General features: G+C 32.1%; 2 protein-coding genes and 1 pseudogene across 3 annotated transcripts; 1 reads left to right on the plus strand and 2 right to left on the minus strand.

The window, feature by feature from the left end:
• Positions 1 to 807: 807 nt before the first annotated feature.
• LOC111312390 (uncharacterized) lies at positions 808 to 6,382 on the plus strand. Of its 2 annotated transcripts, XM_089765463.1 has the most exons (8): positions 808 to 1,267; positions 1,347 to 1,487; positions 1,583 to 1,810; positions 2,558 to 2,765; positions 3,896 to 4,032; positions 4,541 to 4,621; positions 5,692 to 5,758; positions 5,843 to 6,382. In XM_089765463.1, the coding sequence occupies exons 1-8, from the start codon at positions 948 to 950 to the stop codon at positions 6,149 to 6,151; spliced, it is 1,491 nt and encodes a 496-aa protein (XP_089621589.1). In that variant the 5' UTR covers positions 808 to 947; the 3' UTR covers positions 6,152 to 6,382. The 2 variants fall into 2 exon arrangements, with proteins under 2 accessions (XP_089621589.1, XP_089621595.1); XM_089765469.1 differs by lacking the exon at positions 1,347 to 1,487 and having other exon boundaries at positions 812 to 1,267.
• A 149-nt stretch (positions 6,383 to 6,531) lies between these two features.
• LOC111312389 (multifunctional methyltransferase subunit TRM112 homolog A pseudogene) lies at positions 6,532 to 7,397 on the minus strand (annotated as a pseudogene).
• Positions 7,398 to 7,903: 506 nt separating this feature from the next.
• Positions 7,904 to 9,316, minus strand: LOC111311279 (signal peptidase complex-like protein DTM1). Its single transcript, XM_022910655.2, has 2 exons — positions 8,929 to 9,316; positions 7,904 to 8,131 (listed from the first exon to the last, which is right to left on the minus strand). The coding sequence occupies exons 1-2, from the start codon at positions 9,168 to 9,170 to the stop codon at positions 8,044 to 8,046; spliced, it is 330 nt and encodes a 109-aa protein (XP_022766390.2). The 5' UTR covers positions 9,171 to 9,316; the 3' UTR covers positions 7,904 to 8,043.
• Positions 9,317 to 12,553: the final 3,237 nt, after the last annotated feature.

Here is a 12,553-nt window from a genome sequence, read left to right on the forward strand (position 1 = left end):
TACCCAAAAAAGGGCCCCTGCCCCTAGCCCCAAGTTATAACTTTCCTAGTAGCGATGTGTCTTAAATTTCCAAAAGCACTATATCAACGGTTAACAACCATAAATAAACCTTCTTTAAAGAAAATTTTAGGTATTACTTATGTCTGCCTTTTTTGACGAGTGAGAATGGGATGTTGGACTTGGAAGTCAGAAGGAAGGAAAAAACTACTTTCAGGTGTCGATAAATCAATGGTCTATAAATAAACGCAAGTGTAGAAAAAATTTAAGCGTGTGTTTGGTTTGAAATTTTTTTTTATCGATAAATAATTGATTTGATTGATTAAATTTATTTTTTAAATAAAAAATTCTTAAATTTGAATCATGTTAATTGTGAGTTATTTGAATATTTTAAATATATGATTTATAATTATTAATTTTAAATTAATATATTTTATTTTGATTTAAATAATTTATTTACTTTTAAATTTTTTTTATCAAAATTTTTTTTATTGTTAAAAATTATATTTAATTAATAAAAATAAAAATTATTTTTTAAAATATAAAAAATAAAGAAATAAATAAAATATTTAATAATATTTTTAATGCTATTTAATTATAAACATAATATATATTTATTAATTAATAATATTAAAAAATATTTAAATTTGATAACTTACAAAATATAGAAAATATATATCTTTTATTTTCACAATTAAAAATATTTTTTATATTTATTTTTAATTATCAAATATATTTTTATTTTTATTTTTTAAAAAATAGAAATGAAAAATAACTATTTTTTTTAAAACAAACACTGCCTACGTCTCTCTCTCTGAAAATTCGATTCCTAATTTCCCACCAACGTTCCCGGCCCCCGACATAAATTCATATTTCTTGTTTTCGTTTTTTTTCTTTTTTTTATCAAAAAACTTCGTTATCTACGCCCCGCAAAACCCTACCTCGCCACCATGCCAACGTCCGGCGACTGGGCCATCAACGGCTGCTGCCGCTGCGCCTATTCCTTCTGCGACAATGGTGGTTTGCACGATGGATCGGCTGATTATGGTATCCCCACATCGCGCGACGAGACTTGCACGCATTGCGCCAGATCCAAACCTTCGTCGTGTTCTTACTCTGCGCTTGATTTTGATTCGATTCTGTTAACGGACTCTGAGAAGTTGGGGAGAATTGTGGTCGCTTCAGCTAAAGGCTTCTCAATTGGAGCTGGCCTTAAAGGTGGCTTAGCTATCTTCTCCATTCTCGCACGCTTGCGGCGCAAAAAATCAAGGTAATATTTATGTAATAACAATTGATAATTTCTTCACAATTTTCTTTGAGAATAATAAAGCAACAATTTATTGATTTAGGAAAGTTGAGGCCTTTACTAATAAAGAAGCAATTTCGATGGCGGTTAAAGAGACACTTAGATACGGTCTTTTCCTTGGAACTTTAGCTGGTACATTTGTCTCGGTAGATGAAATTATTGGTGCTCTCGGAGGACATAACAGGCAGTGTCTTAATCTTCATTTTCCTATCTTTAGTAGAAATGAAAGTTTTTATGACCTTGAGTTTGATTTAGTGGAGTAATACTTTTTTGAATCAGGACTGCGAGATGGAGGGCATTAGTAGCCGGATTGGTTGCAGGGCCTTCCATGCTTCTTACCGGGCCTAACACGCAGCATACGAGCTTGTCCATTTACATACTCATGCGAGCTGCTGTATTGGCATCACGCTGTGGAATAAAGAGTAAACGGTTTGGGAAGCTTTGTAAACCTCTTACTTGGAAGCATGGTGACATATTCCTTATGTGTCTCTCCTCTTCGCAAATTTTGTATGTTCCTTTTATTAAATTCTCTTGGTTATTGCTGTTGTTTTCTGCTACTAAATGTTAGTGCAATTGTTCTCGTTGGATCATGGTCATTATCAGTTGTAGTAGTTACCACCTCGACTAGGTGACTAAGCCTTGTGGGATTCTAGTCTCCTGGATTAAGAACCCAATCCTCCGGGTTAAGTTTCCAATTTATTACAATTTCCTTGCAGGAACATTTAAGAGAAAAAGAAAGTGTGATACTGTAACATTGTGGAGGCATTCTGAAATATATCGGACTATATAAGATATGAGTCACGAGTGAAAGTCTAATCAGCATGCCAAGGGACTTTATTGTTCTTTTTCTTTGTCCCTTTTAACTATCATTGAACCTGTTAAAGCTGACGACCAAAATTTAAATGTTTGCCTGCTGCCTTGTCATCTCTATAGTAAAAAAGTTCATTAAATCTTGGGCTTCAAAGCAGGAACTTTGATACTTAAATCTAAAAATTGGTCACACTATGTCATCTCATATCTGAAAAGAAAGTGGAAAAATATTTGCTTGAAGTAAAGGTAAGTGATCATACTTTTTTGGCATCAGTTGAAAAGGGCTGGATGACATCGTGTAGCTTTACAAGTTGTACACGTAATGGCATCCAAAACCACGGTTTGGGGAAAATTTTACTCAATATATTTTCCTAAGAAGATGATGAATGTACTTTCATTTATTTTTTTGGCATAATATTGAAGTGGAAGCATTTATATTTTCAGGTCTTCTTACATTTTGAAGCAAGATAGCTTGCCCCCATCATATAGGTCCTTTCTCAATAAACATGGTGGAAAGGATATTGCCATCCTGCAAGGTGTAAAAGAGATTGCAAGTGGCCTTCCATTCACTAATTTGGAAGCAATAGAGAAAATTTACAAGGCAACAGGAGTAGACATTAAATTAGATCCAAGCATGAAAATCCCCTGTTCGGTACGATCCTTGTTTCTCCCTTTTTGTTGTTCTGTCAAGTAGTACTAATGTGTAGACCTTGTTCATAGTATGCATTCCTTCTTTAGTTGCCTTTCTTCCTTTGGTACTAAACCAATAACAGCAAAGCCTTTACCCCTAACATAGTGTCCACAGTATGAATAAGACTTCACCTTTGGGCTTTAATTAATTAGAACCATATCTTGAGTAAGATCATTAAAGACAGGTGCTTCTTTTCCATACAGGACAAATGTGTATGGCAATTAATGTCATCATGAGATTAAGTTACATGCATATTGAATAGAATTGTTTGCAAGATTTTGAAGAAAACTATGGTCTTAGTTAAGAAAAAGTAATGTTAAGTGACATTCGGCTTTTCATTTTCCCTTATTCTTTTCATATCTCTTTATTTTGGGATAAAAACTTTCCTTCGTGTTGTTTTATCAGAAATTCCAAAATGAAAATCTGAAAACGGAAGCAGGAGAGGGTATGAAGATATTTGAATAGACAAAGTGCATGTCTAAACGTGAATGTGCGACTTCATATTTTATTGCTTTGCATTTCATATGGGCTGGTTATCACCCTGATACGGCCTTGCAATGTTCAGAATTTGAGAACTAATTTAGTGCTTTCCGTCTTCTTCTTGGAATTATGTGCTGACTTATAATTTAAAAGCATGTATCGAAGGCGTTTTTGACAGCTTAAAAATCATGTAGTTATTGTCCGCAGTTATTGATTACAATGTAAAGCACTTGATCATTCTTTGCAGTCTCTAAGCTTTGCAAACAGATCTAATTTGCAAGCACAATTCAGTATTTTCTTTCAAAAATATCAGTTATTTGGATATGGATAGTGGAAATTGGAGTAGTTTAACCACTGTGTTGCATTTAATTGTTCTCTTTGTGATAAGTTCCTTGTGAGTGCTTGCATTAAGCAATATGCTTGATTACTGAAACAAAATAGATTCTGTTGTAGGAATCATTTTGTTTTTGATTTTTGTTTAAATTACTCAGATAACTTTAGAAAGTTCAGAATAGACTTTGAATTCAAGCACTCAAGCTACTATTGCTTGAAGTTTGTTGGCAAAAGTATATTGTTACTTTGAGAATTGTGCTTAATCAAGCTATTTGCAGATGATACATGGGAATCAGTCATGTGGTGCACATGTTGTTTCTTTTCTTATTGAAGGATATAAAAGAGCATTACCGGTATATCTTCCAGTTTATTTGATTCCTGCATTGATAGTTCATCGTCAAGGCCTCTTAAAAAGGTAATGCATATTTACTTGAAATTCTGTGTAATTTTCAGTTAGAATTTGGTTACTTATTATTTAAAGAAGAATTTGTTTACTTTATATGTTAATTTTAGATTATTCTCTGTACTTTGGGCCTTTCATGATTACCATTGTTGGTAAATGCCCTTTTACGATTTGATATGTGATTGAGCTTGTTATAGCATATGGATGCTATAGTTTTTGGCATTCTTTTGCTTCATTTATATTTTGATGAACAGAGAATTATACTTCTAGTTAGGTTTTAAGTCCTCATAATTAGAGCACCAGAAAAAACCCTCCAGTTGACTTGTTCTTTTTCTTCTCATTTTCTAGTTAAAACGAAAGTTGTGCTAGTCTTTTGCTTTCTTTCTGTCTTCCCCCCCCCAACTCTTCTTTTTTCCTGCCATAATTGAGATCAGTGTTGTTATCATTATTGTCTCTTCACATGCAGATGCTCCATGTTATCATATTATTGTTTGACATACTTCTTTTGACCTTAATGCAGGCCTTACACAATATTAGGAAAGGGTATTGTTGGCACTGCCAGATCAAGCTTATTTTTATCTGCGTATTGCACATCTGCTTGGTTAGTGTTCTATTATTTCTACTGTGTCATGCATTCTATTCATATTATTGTCTATTTGTTCTCCAAGATCAGTAGTTCCTACGTGTATTTCAATGTCATATTATTTCTAATGTTGACTTTATGTGCTGAAGTCTGCAGGATAAGGTAGGCTTTGAATAGGATACTAGGTTTGCCTGCCATCTTTAATGTCAAATTACAATGGCAATATGGTTTAGGAAATTTTATATTTTGATAGAAAATGAGGGACTGATACATGTTGAATGAGTCACCTAGCTGAGAAAGGTTACAATATAATCAAACAAAACAAGAATGGTGAGATCTTATATATGATGGAGCTAGAATTCTCTCTCTTTCTTGTACTGCATTTACCAAACATGAACTATGTCAGGCAAGAGAGTCAACATTATTTTATACAAATTGGTCATGTTCGGTGCATAGGATGATGAATAGGATAAGGTGATAATCATCTTATATTATGTTTGGTTTGTATCTAAAAAAAGGGATGAGATTACAAGGAAGGATTAATTATTTTCTTGGTATAGGATGATTTAATCCTCTCAAAGTGGAGAGGATTACTTTTAATCCATGGGATTGAATTTACATATACTATTATACTTTTAAAAATTACATCAATAATTTAAATTATATAAACTTTGAAGAAGGATAATTTTGACCAATAAATAAATTATCTTATACTAGTCCTTGTACACATCAAATATAAAATAGGATGACACTATTTAATCTAATCCTATTCATAATATCATCTTATCCTATCCTATCATAATCTTGTATACCAAATGCATCCATTGAATATTTATACCAAATGTATAAGCTAGATGGGTTTATTCATAACAGGTAAGATGATTTATGGCATTATTTGCTCTTCTTTCATTATTATTATTATTATTATTATTATGTTTTCCACTTTGCTTTATGTCAAGATAAAGTTGATTACAAGTCAAACTTGTACATATTGCTAAATCAAATTAGTTTGTACCTTGAGCTATTAGATTTTGCTTCCATTGAAATTATTGAGATTTGTCACTGACTAACCACTAATTTTTATACAGGATGTGGACTTGCATCCTGTTTAGGTTTTTCAGAAAATGTAACATACCAATGGTAGCAATGGGAACGGTAAATCACTCTTACCAATTTATCCTGTAAGTTGTAAGCCAAAGTTTTGTTTTTGTTCCTAATGTAGCATGTGTTATTGGGCAGTTTCCAACGGGTCTGGCCTTGGCTATTGAGAAGAAAAGTAGGCGGATTGAGATATCTCTCTACTGCTTTGCACGAGCCATAGAGAGCTTCTTTGCATGCATGACCGATGTTGGGTATTTGCCACAGTCAAAGAATCTGAAGAGAGCTGATGTGGTAATTTTTAGCTTGTCAACAGCAATCATTATGCACTGCTACGCACAAGAGAGGGAAGTGTTTCGCTCCAAGTACTTAAATGTTCTTGATTGGGTCTTTGGCGTGCCGCCTCCCCCATGTGAAACCCCTCGTTGCAAAAATAGTTCAGCAGTTTGAGGGGATTTGGGGTTTAAGAGACATTTATAGCTGAGTATTCGTTACTGTTGAGTGATGAATAGTATTTGTTTGCACTAATAGGCTGGCGGCAACAAGTTACTTGTAGCTAATTAGCAATGCAGGGTAGTAGAATTTACCCCTGCTGAGTTTTTTTATTCTAGTGTTGATTGTCAACATTGAGTAATTTCTGACAGCAACAAAAATGAAAACAAGATTTTGCTTAATAGTTAATTCATTCCTTGTAACTTATGATTCATTACATGAAATCTCTCTGGGTTTCAAGTTTGAGATGTCAAGGTTTTTCCATGAGATAAAGATTTCAATAGCCTATTCATTTCAATTTAATCCAAGGCATCAGGTTCTACTGTTCACATCCAAAATAACAAGGAAAATTATCCTTCATAATCTTCTCATATAATAAAGAAAACAACACCATCAAATCCCCAAACAAAGACTAAAAAAAAAAGTAAGAACCCCTAGTAGATCACCTAGATGCTGAAAAAAAAACGTAAAAACCCTTATTAGATCACCTAGATGCCCAGTAGGCAGCCGCATTGGCTGCCATTCCTTAAACCTCATCCTCATGGAGAAGCATATTCGGAATTCCCTTATTAACAGGAAACTTCCTGCCCGTTTGGGGGCAAACAAGAGCACCTTCCTCGAGATGAAGCTCCAAGAGAGCATGGTGGAACTTTCTCAAAAAATCCAGGTCCGAATCTAACACCGACGGCTCAGGTGACTCCTCAGGAAGCTCGACGTAACCCATGATTTTCGAAGCATCGGAAAACGCTTTCCAATCGATCTTCGGAAATATGTTCCGGAGGAAATCGTGGTTGATTTCGACTTGCTTTTCGACCACTTTCTCCACTTCGATCCCAAGAGGAAAGCCGTTGGTTACCCCCTTGATGTTCGAGGACAGAATGTTGTGAGTTAGCAACCTCATCTCGTTCCTTTGTTTCAGTCTTTTCGCTTGTTTATGTTTCTTTGTATCGGCTTCTGTGTTAAATAGATGAATAACAACACAAATCTAATCTGGTAGATGCTTGGCTTGTTCGCAGGGGCTGCTTTGGCGTATTTCTCATGGAAGCAGGAACATGGTCAAATTTTGGGGGTAATATAGTAATTGGAGATGTTTGGTGTTGTTAGGTATAAGCCCTAGTTCTTTAAGTCCGGTCTAGGTTTGGTCTGGTGACGCAGTTGTTTTAGCCAACAATAGAACTTAGGCCCAACTCACAATATATATCAATTTTTGGTATTAATAGATAGAAATAGAAATAAGTGACTAGTTGGGCTTGTTTAAAGTGCTAAGAGTGGGTTGAGGATGATTTTGGCAAAAACCTAGGTTCAAATGATTGCATTTTCTCTTGTATAAAAAATAATAATAAAAAAGAAATAATTTTAAGTTTTGATGTTGAATCTGATATCCTTCCAATCTAAACAAAAATTACTATTAACATTACATTTTTAGACTTATTGTAGCACGATGAGATCATATTTGTCTTTTTTTTTTTTTTTTTGAGATAAAGATTGTATTTGTTTTAGTAGCATGCCTAAGTGAAAATAACATGAAATTGCATCAAGAAAAAAAAATTTGCCCAAAAACTTTTAAGAATTGAATATAATTGGTCACTAAATGGCACATGCTGACAAATGCACATCTTGCTTGCTCTAATTTCTGTAATGAAAATTGAAAACTTGGTATCCATGATGGCAGAATAGGAGAAGAATCGAACCATATCTTTAGTTGTCACAATTGTGCATACATACATAAATACGTATGTGAACCAAGAAAAAACTCCTGAAGTTACAGATTCAACAATCCAAAAGAAGTTGGCAAACACTGATTATCCCAAAACTCGGTTGAAAAAAAAAAAATCTGTAGAGTTTATTGATTAACTTGATATGAAAGTCCACCACTTGTACAGACCAAAGCCATAAATTGTGGTGTAAATAATCACTCTCATGGGGTAGATCCTGTACCTGCACAGAACCAAACTTTGAGATAAACCTAATAATAATCGGATCATCTCCTAAAGTACTGGCAAATGGTTGGTTCCAATTCCATTATTTTCTCCAAAGTTTCTTCAACAAGTTCTTATTTGGGGAAGTCCAGACAGATAAGGAAATTGAATGAAAACATTGCAGCTTGAATGTACAATATTCCTGGCAGGCACGTACTTTGAATAGATCAGATCAATCATATAAGAAACCAGTATAGGATAGGCTAGGAGACGATTAATGTGTATATTGGTCTGAACAGTCATGCACCAGCCAAAAGGCTGATCAGAAACCACTCATGGTCCAGTCCACTGCCCATCCTTGAAGTGATTAAAGGTGGGTAGAATCTATCCCAGCCAATTCATTCAAGAGTTCAATTGTATGGAGTGTAAAACACCCATGGCCTCATTCAACCAACCCAAGTAATGCACTGTACTTGAGCTAAATGGAGTAAGGTTGATTTTGGGTACTGTAATATGGTACTGATTAAGTAATAGTAAGAAATTACAATGTAACTCTTTATAATTTTAAGAGATAAAACTACAGTTTTATTAACTCAACCATCATGTGAAATAAATGATCTGATAATTTATATATTCATATATGTATATTTTATGTCAAATATATATAAATCATAAAAATTATTATGTAGCTATATATATATATGTAAAATATGGAAAGAAGAAAATTGGAAAAAGTAAAACCAAAACTTGTATATCTATGAGGAAATAAATACTAACAGGACAAAAAAGAGAGAATTGAAGGAGAAATTAACTAACCTTTTTAATCCAGACCTTCGAGCAAGAACAGCCGCGCCTTCGTCAGCAGTAAACGGATAACACCACCGAGAAAAATCACGATCGAAGTAATCCCAGTCGGGCAAAAGTATCCCAGCAATCCCAACCATCCCAAAAGCATAGGTTATCACCATTTTCTTTAAAGAAAACGTGAATATCCCAACTAACACTATTACCACCGCTAGCCATACTATAGCTGACCTTAGAGCAGCATCGTTCGCCATTTGATCAGTTCAAGAAAAAAAAAAGAGACAGCTACCCCGCCGTGCCTAATAATAAAGCTTAAGGAACAAAAGAAGGGTGTGGATGTGAATGGTAACCCGTGGAGGCACTGAAAAATGAGGAAGAAAGAGTACGTTTTGGGTGTTTTTGATGAAATTAATGAAAGAACTAACCGCTTTTAATGCCTATAGTCTCAACGGTTCCTTCGCTTCTTTAAATGGTTGTTGGATAGAGTTAGTGTTTCTTAAAATTCCTCCGACTCTAACGTCTCATGCGTGCTACCGAGTCTGACATGTTTCCATTGCCATGCACAATTTCCTGTTCATGACTTCAACTTATTTCTGATTTCTTCGTCTCTTCTCTAATCATCTTGTTTCTTCAATGCTTTGTCTAAACCAGAGAAACATTAGTAGTAATATTTCTCTTCGTTTCACTACTCCTTTTTCCCGATTTTTTTGTTCAATTAAAATTTCAAACATTCTAAGAGATTAAGGTTCAGATTGAGTGATTGACGTTACAATTGGATTGCAAATTGTTAATGAAAATTTGGTCATTAAATGTTAATGTTACAATCTAATAAGTAATAACCACAATTTCGTTTTTGGTGGAACAAAATTCCTTAAACTATATATAAAAGGCCTCTAGAACACCTAAAAAAAAAAAAAAACTGGGTTCTGATCTATTGTTTGCCTCTTCCTCTTGTGAGACATTGGCTACAGCCAACAGGTTAAAATGTAGTAATTGATTGAAATTTTTATTTTAATTTTAAAATTAGAATATTGCATTTTTATTTAATGTAATAATTGCTATTATTAATTATTGCGTTTATTTGAAAACAAATGTAATAATTGAGTAATTGCGTCAAATTATTTTTAAAATAATCAATTACGACGTTTATTTATTTATTACATAATAATTGATCATTATAATATTTTTAACATCATCAATTATTACATTTATTTTAAAAAATAATACAATAATAGTTCATTATTATTTTAAAAAAAATAAATTATTACATTTTTTATATAAAAACGATAATTGTATAATTTAAAATTTTTAAATAAATTAAATACTGCATTCTTTTGAAGATAAACATAATAATTGATCATTATTTTATTTTATTTATAAATGATTGCTCGAATATTATATCATTTATCTGTTTTTTTAACAAAATATTATATTTGATATGTTGTCAAGGATATTATGATAAAATACATAATTTAATAGATTCATATTCTCCCCAACAAAATACAAAAAATCTAAAATTGAAATGTTATAAAAATCACGCTTTCTTCCAATAATCACATTTTCCCCAATATCATATTTTCTTTGAAAATTCAACATTTCGCAAATCAAACGTCTTTTTAGAGTTAAACCTTCTATTTATCACTTATAATTATAAATGGTTCATCAAAATTGATATACTGTATTTTTACCCTTGAAGCAGTGTGATTAAGAATTATAGCCAATGAACATATGCGATTGTCTCGTTGCTTATTTGATAAATGAAGATTAGTTAGGTTAACCACTACAGAAGAAAATATTCACTGAGACAATCTCAAAGATAACAACATAATCATAAAAACTTTGTTTTCATTGTTTGTAATGTAAAATAATTAAAATCTCATCATCCAGTAGGTAACAACTCATACTAGTTGTTGACTTCAACTTATGCTAGAAAGTCGACTTTTTTTTTGGCCATTATCTAGTTGATTTTGAGTAGCCAAATTTGAATCGGATTGATCATGTCTTATTATTATTTTGTTCTTAAATATTAAATCACGATGAAATTTCATTAAAAGTTTTATATGCATCAATTTTTTTTTTTGCCACAAATTTCATAAGAACTAGGACAAAAACCTTCGCTTCGATTCAAGACTTGTATAATTTATATGTAATTGTTTCAAAAGAACAAGATAATTAAAAATTTTTGTCATTATATTACATTTACCATTATGAAATACTTTAACATCATAAAAATATAGCGAAAATAAAAAATTTATTAAATAAAAAAAAATACATATGTATAACTCAAATATAAAACTATAATTAAAACCCAAAAATAAATAAATAAATTAAATAAATAAATATAATGTTAGTGTGGTGTTATCCCGCATATGATAAATATTCAATATTTTGTAATCTTATATTTAAGTTAAACCTCTCAACTTACTATCAATTAATTTTAAATTAATTATTTAACATGATATCAGAATCAAAATTTATTCTATTGTCCTTTTCAAATCTATCACTTAGTAGGTTCCTTCCATATCCGTCTATATATGATGGAGATATGTTAGTAATAACCTGTTAGTAATAGTCTTATATTCAAATTGAATATTTTTACTTGTTATCAATTGATTTTACTTAATATTAATATTGAATTAGATTTTATCAAAATAAATAAATATATTTAAATGTAAAAAATTCTCATATCAGTCTTAATTTTAAATTTCGATACCTAAACTACCCCTCCACCTTAAAGGTATTCTAAGTATACATGTAAATTTACTAAATAATATTTTTAATCATTGTCATTTTGATCTAAAAGTCAAAAGAAATGTAAAATTTATATTGGTATAAGTGAATCCTTTCTCGTATATTATATATATACAAAAGAAAAAAAAAAGGTCTTACTCCATCCACTATAATATTTAGCCACTTTATACGACTAACTCTTTGGTGAAGGCTTTTTGGGAGATTGTGATAAAAAAAAAATAATAATGTTCAAGCTCTTGTTGGTGCTTTTGTTATCTATTTATTTAATTTTGTTTTTTAAAAAATAAAAAGCAAAAGTATCATCCAAATGAAGTCTAATCTGTTTGATGAATAGCAAAACTTGTGGTTTCGGTGACTAGAAATGCCGATAATGGGTCAGAGTTTGATCATTCAGGGTCTTGTAAGGGGATCTCGGCTTTATTTTAACAAAAAAAAAAAAATGATGAATAAAAAAAATAAATTGTAATGTAATTACATGCATCCTACAATCTGTTCAACTTCAAAATTGTTGAACTTCAGATTGGACTACTAGCCCTTCAGGTTTTTGCCTAAATGAGTGATGTTGAGTGAAATTGTTTGATTAACTATCACTTTCACCCCTTTCTAACCGTAGCTCTGCTTCTGATGTCAGTACCAGCAGAAGTCAATTCCCAAGTATGGCTGAAACTCCCACAAGTTATGGCATCAACCACATTTTTAATCCTAGTTAAACATAGAATAAACCAACTTGCTTCACATGATATTCAATTTCCAGGACATTTTCATAGCATATTTAAAATCCCCTTATGGAAGTGTGTGCTGCTTGGGCCAAATTTGACAGTATTGGCTTGTCTCATATAACTGAAGGAGACAGCAACATAACATATGCATCTCCAGCAGTAATCTC

The sequence above is a fragment of the Durio zibethinus genome, chromosome 1 (genome assembly GCF_047325235.1).
Source record: "Durio zibethinus cultivar Kanyao isolate XHJ-2024 chromosome 1, ASM4732523v1, whole genome shotgun sequence".
Lineage (NCBI taxonomy): Eukaryota > Viridiplantae > Streptophyta > Magnoliopsida > Malvales > Malvaceae > Durio > Durio zibethinus.

Excerpts from the sequence above, each read along its gene's own strand:
- LOC111312390 (XM_089765463.1), top strand. The coding sequence starts at position 948 with ATGCCAACGTCCGGCGACTGGGCCATCAACGGCTGCTGCCGCTGCGCC. Across the intron at positions 1,268-1,346 it reads TTGCGGCGCAAAAAATCAAG|GAAAGTTGAGGCCTTTACTA; the intron begins GTAATATTTATG and ends TTATTGATTTAG. Across the intron at positions 5,759-5,842 it reads CAATGGTAGCAATGGGAACG|TTTCCAACGGGTCTGGCCTT; the intron begins GTAAATCACTCT and ends GTTATTGGGCAG.
- LOC111311279 (XM_022910655.2), bottom strand. The coding sequence starts at position 9,170 with ATGGCGAACGATGCTGCTCTAAGGTCAGCTATAGTATGGCTAGCGGTG. Across the intron at positions 8,132-8,928 it reads CGAAGGTCTGGATTAAAAAG|GTACAGGATCTACCCCATGA; the intron begins GTTAGTTAATTT and ends GGTTCTGTGCAG.